Genomic DNA, 15,488 nt, shown 5'->3' on the forward strand with positions numbered 1-15,488 from the left:
GGGCATCCTAGTGTCTTGATGTATAACGTGTTTCTGACGTACTTCGAAGCTCTTGTGGCAAGGCGCAGGCACATTTAGTTTTGATACGGGGAAGCTGAGAGGAATATATTTCTACAGTTGCTATGCTTCCTTTTGACGAATTCCTTTGACTTGACTCACAATAACCTTTTTTTTAAGGTGATTAAAAGGTTTCTTCATGCTAGTATTTAATACACATAAATTTTGATCAGACTAATTTGTGCTTTACTCATTTCAGGTCTCAGCCTCGCTGACCGCCGAGATATAAACTACAAAGTATAGTGCAAAGACTATATTAGCGCCAACGCGCTCCGGCAGGTCTGGCCACGGCGGCACGGAGCCGCTCCGATCCATACTCGATAAACTAACTGATGTATATATTCATTGCGGTTTTATGTGCAATACGCGATAGTGCAAACTAATGGAGCGAGCGCCTGTCATGGCTAGATCTTCGTTGATTTTTAAAAGCTGCATAGTCAGCCTATGATCCTACAATAGGTAAGAAAAATGGGCGATCTATCTATGGTTAATGGTGGCTATGAAAAGTAACAAGGGTGTAAACCTAAAATCATCCAAGTATGAAATTTTAATTTTTGGGATAGGCATAATTCAGATCAGAAGACATCATTCATATTTTTTTTCAGCTTTATTTCACACGTGACATTTTGGTAGCAAGAAAACAATATTCTATAGCGATCTAGTGTTGCATATTTTAATAATATACGTAGTCTTGACTAATGTTTTAGTGCAAATCTTCAATCAGCCGTTTTTTTGTTTAGAACAGCTCTTCCGGTAGTAGTACATCATTGTTAGACATTTTGTTTCGAGGCAACCCTTCACTAGACACCTTTAGAGTTGTCTAGCAAAGGGATAGTCTGGACAGTCTAGGGTATATGCTTTTGTTATACTACCATTATCCACACTCCATAGTTGTCTGCTACACTTACCTATAGTAGCAGGGCTGACAAACTTTCAGCTTTTCTAAAACCCCGAAGGTCTAGCAATCACAGGCAGACCATTAAGCAGAGCCAATGTAGCAAAGATAATGTAAATAAAGTTTACGTTATTGCGTGCGAACGAAAGAGATGATTTGCTACACTTTTTCATCGCACGGAAAATCTCCTAAAGTTTGTTTACTTTTGTCTCTTGCATTGCTCTATTCGTTCATTTTGAAGTACATTGGTAACATTTTTTTGTGCAAATTTCGTTTATGGAGTCAGCGAGAAATTTCTAAATATTTCATTATTTAACTCCAAATTCAATGTGTCATGAGCTCGATTCCTGGCTGCTGGACTATTGTTGTATGTTCAGAAATTCAGAAATTTCTCGCAACTCCCAGAGACTTTCACGTAGTTTGTTATCGAGTCTCAGAACAAATGATCGTGTACAATAATAACTTAAGGCAGTGTATAGTCAATCTATTCCGGGTCCCTTTGGCTTTGGATTTATTGGTAAGTTGACAGACGGACATGCGTGCGATGCGTTTGTGTATATACTGAAGGATAGGTTCCATATAGAATGTTCCTTCCGTAGACTTAGAAGTAAATAGACGATGTGATATCGTCACGTTTTCTCATAAAAGGGAACTTAGACATGGACTTTATAAAGTAACGAGACAAGGTGTTTCGATATTAGGGTCCTTGAGGTCTGTCTGATAAATGGTTGAGTATTTTGTGTTGTGATGTTAAAATCACGTCAAAATAGAATGGCTTAAAACGGTATACTTGTCTGTAGTCTATTTATCCTCTGTCTATGGTTACTTCAGTTGTTAACTTTACTGTCAAACGCTTGTGTAACCAAAGCCAAAAAGACTTCCACAAGTAGACAACTATAACACAGTAGTGTTAGATGACGTGACCTCACTGGGGAACTGTTATCTTGTCTATTAAATTGTAGTTTCTTCCTGTTTCTAATTATATTTAGGATAAGTTCTCAGTTACGTGGTTACGTTTGGAACATGTTCCTTTACCTGTATATTATTTGTCCAAATTTACCGGACTTGTGTCACAATGGAATTATACATGGCTGCACTTGAACGAGCTCATGAATAAGGATTTAAGGGAGTGAAACTTCGTCAGCCGTCATTATTTCACTGTGACGACTTAGAAACGACAGTTTAAGGGTTAAAGAATCTTGTACGATTTTTCTATAATGGGATATTTTGTTTTTCGCTAGACGTTACAATAATGAAGGTAGAACTTAAAAATAGAACAGGTATAGATGTTCTATTGGTTGTAGATTTAAGGTACAGATACAGACGCGTTTGTGTGTTAAACTGGAGGAGCGTTAGCAAAACAGTTTTTAGACTTTAGTAAACGGGTTTCGATGTTACACGAGGTAATAGGTACTCTAATTAATTTCACTATGCGTTTCTATTGTGCTGACGCTCCCTTAGTTTACAGAACGTTTGTGTGTTGTCACCTTACCGCCAGTACTATATACAAACTCAGAATACAGAATATTAAGTCAAATGTATTTTGAAAATAGAATGTGTATACCATTGGTTGAGAATGTTCCATATGAATGAATGAAACCAATGACGTACGTGTACTCTCGTTCTCCTAGCGACATCTAGCGGTACTTTGCTAAACGTTTATACCCCACGTTAATTTGCATAGATGGAGTGCCTTTCGCAATTTGCTAATGTAAAGTTAATTGGCGATTTTACACAAATGCGGACTGAATTTGATACGTTTGGATATTTTTGTACGGCGGCGTTACCCTGATCGCGAAACGTTGTATTCATTTGACGTTAAGCAATTTACACACATGACGTTATTGTACGCTGCGTTTTCGCCTCATATTGTCTTTGGGAAAGTTAATAATATCAGATTTTTTTCATTATTTCCGATTTTTATCACTCAGTTTTCCCTGACAGCTTATCCAGGAGTCCCTCCAATCCCTTTGTTGTTTGCTTCTTTGAAGTCTCAAAATTACTAAGAAGAATTATTTGTAAAACAATTACATTGGCAACAATAAAGCGTGATACAAAATGTGTGGTATAATGCCTTCAAAGAATCATTAAGATAATTATAATTACAATTTACAGAAAAAGAAAATTTGAAAACGGTTAGAAGTGCATTACGATTTTAACCTCAGAAGGACACTGTCATTTTGTGTGAGGTATGAGGCGGTACTACCGCGCGTATATAACGTCGCTGACGTTTGTAAAGGGTTTAACAGTCAATGGGGTTAAGTTTAATTTGTTGTATTATTTGTAAATGTGCAATCAATTTATAGTTTGATAGAATTATGGAATATATTGCAATATTGCTCGTGAAAATCTATTTTCTGATCCCGTTTTGCCAATATGATAAATTTCAGAACGAATTAATTACAATGTGCAGTGCCATTCTGTGTCTTTGCCATATTTCGAGTCGATTTTATTATTTCGTTTGTCAGATTTTTGCTGACTGTGACAAAATATAACATGGATACTTTTCTACGTAGACAGAAAAAGTAACAGACGAAAATAGATGACAGGCCAAATATTTTCTCAGTCGAATATTATGTTTTTTTTTTGTAAACCTGGCCTAAAGCTACGTTTGTGCAGGGGTTGTAGTTGCTGCATGGTTAGTCGCATAGTAAAGTAACGGCATGCTTGTAAATTCTAAGCGATATTGAATAAGTTCTAGGTAAACAGGGCGGAAATCATGACAATACCATGGCAGATGAGGTTCTTTGCTGCTTGTACAATCTTTTTACTTTAATATTTAATCCCACAACGGTTCTCGGCCCTTTTTATTAGTCATTACCGGCTTTATCGATGGAAAAGTATTCATGTTAACTCAACTAAAGTAGATCCAATGAGACGAATTAAAAAAAATAACAATAATTCTAATTGTTGACAAATTTTCACACCTATCTTTTGCACGAAAATATAATTAATATATTTATTTGCTTATTTAAAAGGCGGCGTTGGGTTCATCGCAACGGGCTTGAAAGTGATAACATATGGTATGGAAATCTTCTATATTATATTTAATATTTCGTCTTGTTGGCTCTGCTTAAGTCGCCGATTTAGTATGCGCGAGTTCTACCCATGTTACATGTTTACAACACGTTTAGTTTAGCGACACCATAGACGGGACGTATGTGATGTTCATAGTTTCCCATAAGTAGGCCCTAGCTGCATTGTTGATACTGTATTTGACTGTACGCGTAGTAGTAAGTAACATTTTTACCTAAGTAGTCTCTTAGATAGAACCACCTCACACGTTGGCGTTGGCTGCAACTTAAATACGTAAATGACTATGACTATAAAATGACGCTATGACTATAAAAACTGATGTGATTTGAGAGTATTAATTTTATAATGGCGGTCGGCTATTAATTTTGAAAAGATTGGTCAACATGCAGGCTATTCAATCTATACTTTCTATAATACAAAAATATACAGCCTATTTAAGTGTATTCATTCTTGTTCTAAGGCAAATTTATTTCGTTATTTATCTTGCGCCATATTTTCGATAGTCTGCCCATAGTCTACACGTTACAAGTTTTTCATAGATTGTTTTATAGTCGACCATCAATATTTTATTAATGCAATATGTACGCGTTATGGAACAGTCATTTTGTATGTAATTTAAATTATTTTAAGTTATGATAACTATAATGGACCGTTTTTATTAACTTACCGCTCACCACCAAACTTGTGACTATTTTTTTATTAAACGATCATTGCAATATTTGCCGTTTTGCATCTTAAATATAAAATTATAGTAATGTTTCGATTGAAAATATTCCAGTTAACAATAATTCCTTAACCCTCATAATGTTATTTAGCTAAACATAAATCTGTGGCGATTTCCATAAATAACTACATTAGAAACGGTCCTCGATTCCAAGCCAAGCCTTCCCTATGTATTGTTCAATGCACAATAATGCATTTTTACGAGGCCCATAAAGTTGGTAATCTCCATGCATCTCTATTACTACACCATTGCTAAATAATGATTACGTCGGTTTTGCATTTAAACTCTTTGATGTCAGCTAATCTTGAAATGACTTGATTGTAGACCTGAAATTAAATTAAAAACAATGTTTTTTTTTAATATGCGACTCTTTCTCTTAATCAAGAGTCTTAAGAGGATACAAAAAATGGATTGTACTGCAAGGATTGCAATGCTCATAGTAAAAGTTTGGTGCTGAGAGGCAGTCTCGATGAGGCTCAACGTGTGAGGTAATATGGTAGGTTATTGTTTGAAACCTCACTAGGTGATATAATTATAATGTTAAGTGTAACAAAGAATGTTGGTAGTCTTACAGCGTTTGTACACTGTCCAATCCGATGTCCATCAAATAGAGATACACAAGAAAATTAAAAGTTTACTATTCTGCTAAACAATAGAGCTTATAGTTAAAATATTGCTGTGACGAGGAAAGTAATGCCTCCATTGAGGATTGAATGACTCCATAAATGAGCCCTTTATAAAAAAATATATGTAAAATGTATGTTGTATGTAAAAAAATAAATGCATTTTTAACACATTACTATAGGATTATGTTACTATGATGCCAATCCATATTGGAGCAGGGTGGGCCTAAGCTCCATATTCCCTCTTCTATAAACCGTTAAATTAGGCTGACGATGATGCAAAGTCCAATTCCACCATACAAGACATAAAGTATTAGCGTTTCCTCCTTTAATTAATTTAATACTCTTCAATTTATGTTCGGCGTCGAATCGGACAGTGTGTAAATGATCTAATTGGGTGGTTTCAGCAAATAGCACAATTTATTAGCTATAGATGAAAGCTGGGCGGTACCGATTGTGAAATGAAGTCGCCATACACTAATCTATATGAAGAACTGTAAATCCTAATCCTAAATCAAATATATCTCGATGTGTTCTATAATAAAAAATATTTACTTATAAAATGTTTTACCTTTCAGATATTTGGCCAAAGTTGCAATATTCAAAACAAAATTCGGGATTCATAGCAGTTTTAGTACAAGTTTGAATATTTAATGTACCGAAAATTTTTATACAATTTATATAATTATAAAAAAGAAACATTTGAATAAAAAATAATTGTAACTACGCTGTCAATATTTTTTTCGTAATAAGTCTAAATTAAATAAAATAAAAATAACAGTTAAAATGCTTAAACTAAATCGATATCATTGATGGCTCCATATATTTTAGTGTATGGTGACATGAAAGCAGTTTGCAATTGACTATAAATGATAATACGAAAGCAATAAATACACTTCTATATTTCCTTCCTGGAGAAAATGCCATCTTAAGCCGTCTACAGACGTGCCGACAAGTTTGATATCGCGATGAGTCGGCATGTGGGTCGACTATTGTACTTTATTTTGCAAATCAAACATATCAAAGACGTTTCGATAGATCTAGGTTAATTTTCTATTCCAAAAACGAAACTCGCTCGAAAAATCTGCCGCTGTATTTTTTTTTTAGATGATGTTACTTTACTTTTGTTCCATACTGTAGGAAGCGGCTTGGTTGGATATAGGAGCTAAGAAAGTCAAATTTGACATGCCAATTTTTATTATAATCGTAGGACTTTTGATCGATAAGGACTTCACTTTGCACTGACTCCGCTCTGTCTGTCACGATCTTATTCCTGCGATAACTGTCCCAGAGACATAAACTTCGTTTTAAAGCGTCAAGAACATAACGGTCAACAGAGGATGTACTTTCGATACACCCTCCTGTAGAATAGAACTATTGTCTTACTTTATCTTGCAAGTTTAAAGCTTATATATAAAAACGAATCTGATGAACAAATTGGCATGTCTGCTTTGACTTAAAATATTTTAAAATTGTCATATTTTTCATTTGGTCTCTAAAGCAGATAAAGAGGGCTATATATTTATTATAATTCATTTATCATTACATTTTTAATATTAAACCTGGTGTTACCGCGCTTTGCATAAAGAGAATGTATAAAGTAAGAATAAAAATATAGGATATTATATAATTTTATGTTCTGCCGTCATACCGTCTTTATCTGTTATACGACCAATGTGAATGTGTGAAGAAGACAAAAATATACAGGGTGTGTTAAAAATACTGGAATTCCTTGAATTTATATCTGCTACATATTCTAAATCTAAACACTTTTATGATATTACAGTGTATCTTGGCTTGAACCTTTGCTGCTATTAATATCTCGAAAAATCATACGAAATTATTAAGAAAAAAAAGAAGCGAAGAAAAAAATCATTGATACTAATTATTATATAATATGACACACTGCCCAGAGCTTGTCTGTACCGCAAAAGTTACCCTGTATATTTGATATTTGTGCGATGAAAATTAATATAATGAAGTATACAAATAATTAATTAAAAATATCGTAATTTAAGTAGGGTTTTGTAAATATTATAATAAGCTAAATGGAACGAAAGTGAAGCAAACACGCGCTACTTTAGTCATCTGTTTATCGCTTTAGTTCACAGACTAATGGGAAAAGACAGACGGAGCGAACATAATATAAATGAGACAAAATAAATTAAATAAGTCAATCTTTGTGCACGTACGAATGTTTGATCATCAATATCGACTAAAATCTAGTAAGCCTGTGTAGTTTCAAGATTTTTTAAAAACAAAGGTTTTTTTATGTCTATAGAACGCGCTCAGCCAATGGAAGAAATGGTTATGCATCTACTGTTAACAAAAGTACTACAATGTAGAATGACAGGCATAGGTCAGTGCATCGTACAATATATTCTTCGCAAGTGTGCCCCTAAGGTGATGTTATACCCTGTTATACGTTAATGTGTGATTTAAAATCGGCCAATTGCTTGTCCAAATGTTAGTTTGTCAAAAAGTTTCAGGCTTGATTCTCCGTTTTTCGTCTGTGTTTTCCTAAGTCTGTGTAGTAAATAAAGAATTCACAACTGTACGTCCAAATTGTCCATTTATATGTTAATATACCTAATGCAAATTACAATAATGTAATCTTTAGAATGTATTTTAGTACTTGGTAATACAAGGTTTAAGGTACTCTCGAGTTGGGTGACTTTGCTTTACATTTCAACTGTTGCAGTCAACTGAATATTGAATTTAATATTTTTTTTCTAGAAGTTAATGTTTTAAGCTGTACCAAATGATTTTAAAATAAGATTCGTGTATATTATGTTTGTGCATATATGACAGAATTAATAAAATCCGATTTTCCGTCGCTTATCAAAGTTATATTGAGAAACAAAGTGACTCAATTGGAAAGTAGTAGCAATGTTGAATGCCGAGCGGCTGTTAGCGGTAAACATTTTGGTTAAAACACTTCGATGATTATCTAAAAACAACTTATTTTTACTGTACACGTAAGTTATTTCATATTTTAAATGAATAAATCGAAATGGTTATTATATACAGTGTGTTTGATTTTATTACTACCTACCATAATTCATTGTAGTTTTTGTGAAAATTTTAAATTATGACGTAAATTGTTTTCTATCTAAGCCAATACACAATATTGACAATAACAGCCTTTAATATGCTACCATGTAAGTTGAAGGCTGTCTTTGCAAATTTTCAAGATAGAAATGGTTGCTCAAACGAAGTTTTTTTAAACCAAATGAATTTATCAATTTCATAAAATTATAACAATATGGGCTAATTAGATGATATTAAAATGTATGACAAGACGTTGATCGTCAACGCCAGGCTACGCCGACAGACTAAATGTATGAACTCCTAAGGAGCATTTCCACATACCGCACGCGCCGACTATAGCGCGTGCGGTAGTCGGCGCGTTACACACTGAGCTATCAGCGCCGACGCGACGGTCAGCGTGAAACCAACCTCTAAGGCCAGCCTTATTGTCGTTTATAGGGTAACCCTGTGTTCTGTCATCAACTGGAGTTTGCAACTACCTTCAAAATTAATGTATTTCTAGTAGGCTTATTTTACATGTACTTTTGAAACGTGAAGTATGACTATTTGTAAAGAATACCACCGGTTAGATAGGCAGGTTCTTCTGAGAAGAGCCGGCAAGAAACTCAACAGTTGCTCTTTCGAAAAAAAAATCCATACGATATTACAATTACAATAATTTATAATTTGTTAACACCAGTTTTGTTTTAGTTTTATGTTTTACTTCCTGTGTGGTAGGGGTAGTGATAGGGTAGGAGTAGGGTAGGGATAGAGAAGAAGTGCAGATTAGTCAAAGCGAAGCTTGACCCTATTAGAATAGAAGCTATTAGAATAGAAGTGAGCGCAAAATTACAGCCTCAACTTATTGTTGCAAACTCAACTAGATATTTTATATGAAATATAGTATATTTTATTATGAAAAGGTTGAAAAGTTTAGTTGTATGTTGATATGTTAAAAAATCACATCGAAATCGAATATCATTTATTGGACAACAGCCCATCAATTAGTCGTCTATTGCTTTTTAAGTCTACGACAAAAGAACTTGACAAAAGACAAAAGAACTTCAATTTAATTTTTGATTGAAGTTCTTTTTGTCTTGCTCACAGGTTAATTACTAAAAGAACTAGAAATCGAAGCTCTTTTTACTATCATCTTAGACTATCATTATATGCTGTGGTCTTAGATACATAGATAATTGGCTGTGGTTGTCTCAGGTAGTTCTGTAGTATTTATTTTTTATCTATGGTGTTTATTTATTGTCATTGTCAATTGTCAAATGTCATACTTCATTTGACGTTTGAGGTCATATTTATTTTGTAAATCAATTTCCAATTTCCAAAACAATGCATTTCATTTTCATTTCTTAATAATTAAGCGATAAGTTCTGGAACGTAAAACAAATAAAACCTTAATTTACTTTAACACATATACTTTAAGGACATATTACATATCATCATGTCTGAAAAGGATAAAGGGAAAGCTAGCGCTCAAACCAAACATATACCAAAAGACGCCCAAGTTATCATGTCTATAATGAAAGAAGTGGGAATCGCAGACTACGAGCCTAGAGTTGTAAACCAACTATTAGAATTTACCTATCGATATGTAACCTCCATTTTGGATGATGCCCGCGTATTCGCCAACCATTCGAAGAAGAAAGCTATCGATCTGGACGACGTCAGGTTGGCTGTTCAAGTACAGGTAGACAAGTCGTTCACCAACCCGCCGCCGAGGGAAGTCCTTTTGGAAGTGGCTAGAGTGAAAAACGTTACTCCATTGCCTTTGATTAAGCCGCACTGTGGATTAAGGCTACCACCTGATCGGTAAGTTCGCCACAGTTAATCGCCAGAAGTGTGAGCACAGCCAGTGTCACAATTTACAACAGTTTTTATAGCAATACAACAGTATTACTTCATGATTCCCAGAAATAAGCATGATGTTACTTGATTAAAAAATTATAATATGTCTTACTTAATATAAAAGTTACATAGAATGATTATCATTATCTATATAAATAAAAGAAAGTCATGTTAGTTACACTATTTATAACTCAAAAACGGCTGGACTGATTTGGCTGAACATTGGTGGAGAGGTAGCTTAGAATCAGGAGATGGACATAGGTTACTTAGGGTAGGGGTATGGTTTCACATGGACGAAGTTGCAGATGTCAACTAGTATGTAATAATTGGTTGTAGAGTTTACTTGTAGTAAATGAATTTTGTACTATAAGAAGATATATAAGAAATGTGACATATAAAGTCTTAGAAACAATGTATTTTGTTTGTTTTTTTATCAATATGGATGGATGAATTATTTTGGATTCTTATCCATGTGCACAAACATTGTTAAAAAGTGAGTTTTACTTTTATTTGTACATAACTTAATAATATTTTAATTTTTCAGCTACTGTTTATCATCATGCAATTACCGTTTGAAGCCAGCCACAAAGAAGGTGGTCCCAAAACCTATACCTTCCAACCCCACCATAAAGACAATTACATCAAAACCACCAGGGACTCAAAATGTAGTAGTAAAGAGACCACAGGGAGCCATTGTTAATGTGACGTCAAAGGCTGTCAATGTTGTACCCAAGCCTGTTCTCAAGTTCTCTTCAGGCAGTAAGGTAAACATGCTCTCTGGAGAGTTCTGCGTTTTTTTTATGTCAATATGGCCCACTACAGGGTACTCCATACTTATAGGAGAGGAGAAATGGAGTATAGACCAACCATGCTGTTGTTAAATTCATTGACAAGTGCTATCAGATGTTAATGAAAATAGCTGCCGACAACATGCTCTTTGAGGCACAGGTTTATTGTGCCTCTGAGTCAACACCAATTTCTCAACTTTGGACTGAGAATTTTTATGTAAAAATTTGTAAAAAAATCTCAGTATCTCTAAGCCCAACCTAGGATTCAAACGTAGGACCCCGTGATCAGAAACCACAAACCACGAAAGGAATTTATTAGATACCAGATATAATTAAGGTCAGTTCAGGTTGAGTTGATAGAAAATGTACACAGATGTGGCCATGCTGAACACTTGACAAAACCTTTAGGGATGCACCTTCAACTAATTTAAATGGGAACAAATTATTGAATGAAAGTGTTGCAAAGAACAATTTAGTTTTAAATATGTACTTCATTGCAATTTCAGGTACCTACACTCATTTCATAAACTTGGTAGTTTAGTTTTTGTAGCTTGTTTTATTGTTTGCAGGTGGTTGCTAAACCAGCGGTGAGGGTTACAGCTGGTCCCTCCGCACACCCTGTCAAAATGGAAGTGGATGAAGTGTCACAAAAGAGAAAGAGGGAAGATGATGATTATGACATGTAAAAATGACAAGCAGAAAATTGTATTTTTAAATGAAATTAATTAAATATTATTTGTAATTTATGGCTTTTATTTTAGGGATATCCTATAGTCAATTTGTTCATTTGAGCTAGTTGGGCTACTGAAAGAAGAGACTGAAATCAGCAAATTAAAATCCTCTCTATGCTGTTTCTAATGTTTGTTAAAAACACATATTATGTGTAAAAACATAAACGCATATAAAAAAAATTGCAAGTCAAAGAAACAAGGAATGCCTTGTTTCTTTTACATTTGCTGGGCGATTTCTGTTTATTTTCAGTAGCCAAACTACCATGTACATGTTTTTGACGCCCTCCATGGCACAGTGGTATGCGCGGTGGATTTACAAAACGGAGGTACTGGGTTCGATCCCTGGGTGGGCCAATTGAGATTTTCATAATTGGTCTAGGTCTGGCTTTGGCCGTGGCTAGTTACCACTCTACCGGCAAAAATGTACCGCCAAGCGATTAAGTGTACGATGTGTGGAAACCAAAAGGTACGTGGATTTTCATTCTCCTCTTAACAAGTAAGGCCGCTTAGGTTCCACCTTAGACTGCATCATCTCTTACCACCAGGTGAGATTGTAGTCAAGGGCTAACTTGTAAAGAATAAAAATAAAAAAAAATGTCCTGTTATTTACTATGATGAAATATTTAACTTCAATTTGTAACTTATGAATTACTATACAAACATAACAATTGCAGGGACTACTTTTTTAACCCTAGATAGCTAACGTTCGGACATACCCTGTTTAAGCTAACCATCCGTCGAAACGACGGGTATACAAAAACCGTATTTTTCACCAAAAATATTAACATAAACATTTTTATCGTTTTATGGTCAATAAAATCACAGTATTTAATAAGTTTTTTTAGTTGAACTAACATAATAAAATGATTACCCCAAGGTAACAAAGTCTAATTTGCAGAATAATAAACTTTATATAACTATTTTTAGGTTTATCAAGAACATTAATATGTAAATAAAATTATTTATTCAAGGCCAAATTGAAGCGCAAAAAGATTTACAAGGATTGAATGGAAAAAGCCAGATAAAAATATAAATATTTTAATATGGGTGTATAAGAAAATATGTTCACAATACATTTATACTTACAATATTAATACAAAACAGAATATCTAACAGCAACCTGTGTAAATTCCACAATTCCTAAAAATATAATCAAAAACAGTTATCATACAGTTAGGCAGAGTAGTAGCACTCAAAGCAGTTTCCTCAATATTCAATTAATCTCAAGCTTGGCTTTATTTTCTTTAATTTGGTAGTTAAAGCAGAAGGTTGATCTGATTTTAACTACACCACAAAACCAAACAATTATCAGCTTTACATAAAATATAAAGGGCTTACACAAAAGGCTTTAATGAACTTTGTAAAATAACAAATACTCGTATGTGTTGTGTTGCCCAACTATATGACTGAAAAGCTATTTTCCGCTTTATTTCTTCTCATATTTGTAGAACCCTTCACCAGACTTGACTCCAAATTTCCCTTCCGATACTAGTTTATCTACCAAAGGGATAGGTTTGAACAGAGTTTCCTGCGGGTACTTCTTGTGCCATCCATCCAAGATGAACTTTGTGGTATCCAGACCAACATAGTCAGCAAGCTCCAGAGGACCCATTGGGTATCCAGCGCCTAGTTTCATTGCAATATCAATGTCTCGGGCAGAGGCATCACCTGAAATAAAATTTCCTTTTTTTACTATTCATTGAGAAATTTAAACAGGTGTTCCACATCTCTTTATTTTTTGTTCTGTTTTTCTCATGCAATCAGTCGGCAGACTATGAGCAGAGCAGTTGAGAAAATAATTATTCATTAAAAAAAGTGAAAAAAATGTTCCACATTTCTTAAAGAATTATTATTTTCTCTGAGTCAAAATTTTAAGCATGATCTATTTAAAAGTGTGTAAAGGAAGTATTTGTCTTGCTCATACTAAAATAAGAAGCACTAAAATAATTTTAATTAAGGTTTGCTTGATAATTTCTATGTATCATTCCAACTGACCTCTCTCAAACAGTCTGACAGCCTCAGCGATGTACGGCACGAGCAGTCTGTTCACCACAAAGCCAGGAGTGTCCTTGCAAGTGATGCAAGTCTTGCCCACCGCCTTGCCCCACTCCATCATAGTTTTGTAAGTAGCATCAGAGGTCTCGGCACCTCGAACTACTTCTAGAAGTCGCATCACTGGTACTGGATTGAAGAAGTGGAGACCACCAAACCTTAAAAACATAATAAATGGTAAACGTGGTAAAAGTGGTATGATGCCCACAACTCTGTTTGTATAAAATTGTTTATTAGAAATCGAGCAATATAGCAAATAATCTCAGAATAACAAATAAAGACCAGATAATATGCTACAATAATATGAAATTCCTTAACACAAAAGATCTATGCAGGTGACTTTGCAGGAGAAAGCTAGTGTTATTATATATTTTTAGTTTTGAAGGAAACTTACTTGTCCTTCCTCTTCACCACAGATGCAATGTCATTGATGGAAAGAGAGGATGTGTTTGAAGCCAAGATAGTGTGAGCCGGAGCTGCCTGAAATCAGGAAAAATTTCTGTTTAGTTAAAAATAGATTAAATTTGTATTATTCTACTTTTTACATAAAACACAAGTGGAGAAGGGGAGTGTTAGTTAACTAACAAGGACGTCCTTAACTCTCTGCTTGTTTCCTTTCTTACCAACCTATCTTCTAACCACTAGCTGACAACTATACTTTAAAACATACATTAATATGTACAAAGAATGATAATAAAAGTTTCACCTCATCTAACTTCTGGAACAACTGATGCTTCACCCCAATGTTCTCCACAATGGCCTCCACCACCAAATCAGCAGAGGCTGCAGCTTGCACTGGATCAGTAGCTGTCTTGATCCTCGCTAAGGACTCACTGACAAACTTCTCCCCCTCTTGAGGCTTATCCTTATACACCTTTTTGGCAACTCGGCTCAAGTTACCACCGATTGACTTCTGGGCTTTGACCAGAACGTCAGAACTGACGTCAACAAGTGTGACATTTTGACCTGCTTGAGCTGCTACCTATGTATATATAAAAAAAATAATTAAAGATTATTTACAAAAAAGTTTGTGGGTTTAGGTATTTACTAGTATATAGTGATTTGTGGGTATAGCTTTTTAATTAAGTACTTAAACATACAAAACCATTATTTTAATAAACTTTAATTGAAACAAATTACCTGGGCAATCCCTGATCCCATTAACCCTCCTCCTATAACTGTAACATTTTTTACTGTGTTTTGTAATGCTGAAGAACTTGAAAAATTTCTAGCTAAAACTCTAAATTGATTCATTATTTATGAAATTACTTATCGTTACTTATTTTATTACAAACAGTACAAAGTACCGGTGTTGATAAGTTTACTGATAATAAAAAATTGAAAAAGGAATTCCAATATTCCAAAGTTCAATTTCAATTTTTAATGTTGCTCATAGACTAGACTAACCACAGACTAACTATAACTAAAATAAACTAAAAAAAAATCATAGACTTATGAGAAGCCTTAAGGTTTTTGGCATTTAATGGACTGCAGGACATTAGATAATCTATGCAATGCCAAAGAGAAAAACAATAAAATTGGACTGCTCTCAAAATGACCGTCAATTTGACGTTTGTGACCGCCATTTCATTTTTGACATTAGACATTTTTTTTTAAATTAATTTACATGGATCCTTTTGACGCAGAATTAATATTAAGAAAAAGAAGAATTTTATTAACATAAAAATTGAT

The 15,488-nt window shown here is 34.2% G+C and overlaps 3 protein-coding genes across 7 annotated transcripts in view; 2 read left to right on the top strand and 1 right to left on the bottom strand.

Moving 5' to 3' along the window:
• Positions 1-8,360, top strand: part of LOC112044077 (stress-activated protein kinase JNK) — a 116,658-nt gene extending 108,298 nt beyond the window's left edge. For all 5 annotated transcript variants that reach the window (XM_052887239.1, XM_052887240.1, XM_024079803.2 and 2 more), the window contains one exon: positions 257-8,360. The gene's annotated coding sequence lies outside the window, so the exon portion shown is untranslated. The remainder of the gene's footprint in view (positions 1-256) is intronic.
• A 1,290-nt stretch (positions 8,361-9,650) lies between these two features.
• Positions 9,651-11,755, top strand: LOC112044073 (transcription initiation factor TFIID subunit 9). Its single transcript, XM_024079795.2, has 3 exons — positions 9,651-10,189; positions 10,770-10,989; positions 11,583-11,755. The coding sequence occupies exons 1-3, from the start codon at positions 9,822-9,824 to the stop codon at positions 11,697-11,699; spliced, it is 705 nt and encodes a 234-aa protein (XP_023935563.2). The 5' UTR covers positions 9,651-9,821; the 3' UTR covers positions 11,700-11,755.
• A 1,011-nt stretch (positions 11,756-12,766) lies between these two features.
• On the bottom strand, positions 12,767-15,217 carry LOC112044069 (hydroxyacyl-coenzyme A dehydrogenase, mitochondrial). Its single transcript, XM_024079790.2, has 5 exons — positions 14,937-15,217; positions 14,503-14,778; positions 14,191-14,276; positions 13,740-13,954; positions 12,767-13,412 (listed from the first exon to the last, which is right to left on the bottom strand). Exons 1-5 carry the CDS (start codon positions 15,048-15,050, stop codon positions 13,171-13,173), a joined length of 933 nt encoding a protein of 310 aa, XP_023935558.2. The 5' UTR covers positions 15,051-15,217; the 3' UTR covers positions 12,767-13,170.
• Between the last annotated feature and the right edge of the window lie 271 nt (positions 15,218-15,488).

Source organism: Bicyclus anynana, chromosome 19, assembly GCF_947172395.1.
Source record: "Bicyclus anynana chromosome 19, ilBicAnyn1.1, whole genome shotgun sequence".
Classification (NCBI taxonomy): domain Eukaryota; kingdom Metazoa; phylum Arthropoda; class Insecta; order Lepidoptera; family Nymphalidae; genus Bicyclus; species Bicyclus anynana.

Excerpts from the sequence above, each read along its gene's own strand:
- LOC112044073 (XM_024079795.2), top strand. The coding sequence starts at position 9,822 with ATGTCTGAAAAGGATAAAGGGAAAGCTAGCGCTCAAACCAAACATATA. Across the intron at positions 10,190-10,769 it reads TTAAGGCTACCACCTGATCG|CTACTGTTTATCATCATGCA; the intron begins GTAAGTTCGCCA and ends TTAATTTTTCAG. Across the intron at positions 10,990-11,582 it reads AGTTCTCTTCAGGCAGTAAG|GTGGTTGCTAAACCAGCGGT; the intron begins GTAAACATGCTC and ends TATTGTTTGCAG.
- LOC112044069 (XM_024079790.2), bottom strand. The coding sequence starts at position 15,050 with ATGAATCAATTTAGAGTTTTAGCTAGAAATTTTTCAAGTTCTTCAGCA. Across the intron at positions 14,779-14,936 it reads TGGGATCAGGGATTGCCCAG|GTAGCAGCTCAAGCAGGTCA; the intron begins GTAATTTGTTTC and ends ATATATACATAG. Across the intron at positions 14,277-14,502 it reads TGTTCCAGAAGTTAGATGAG|GCAGCTCCGGCTCACACTAT; the intron begins GTGAAACTTTTA and ends TCCTGATTTCAG.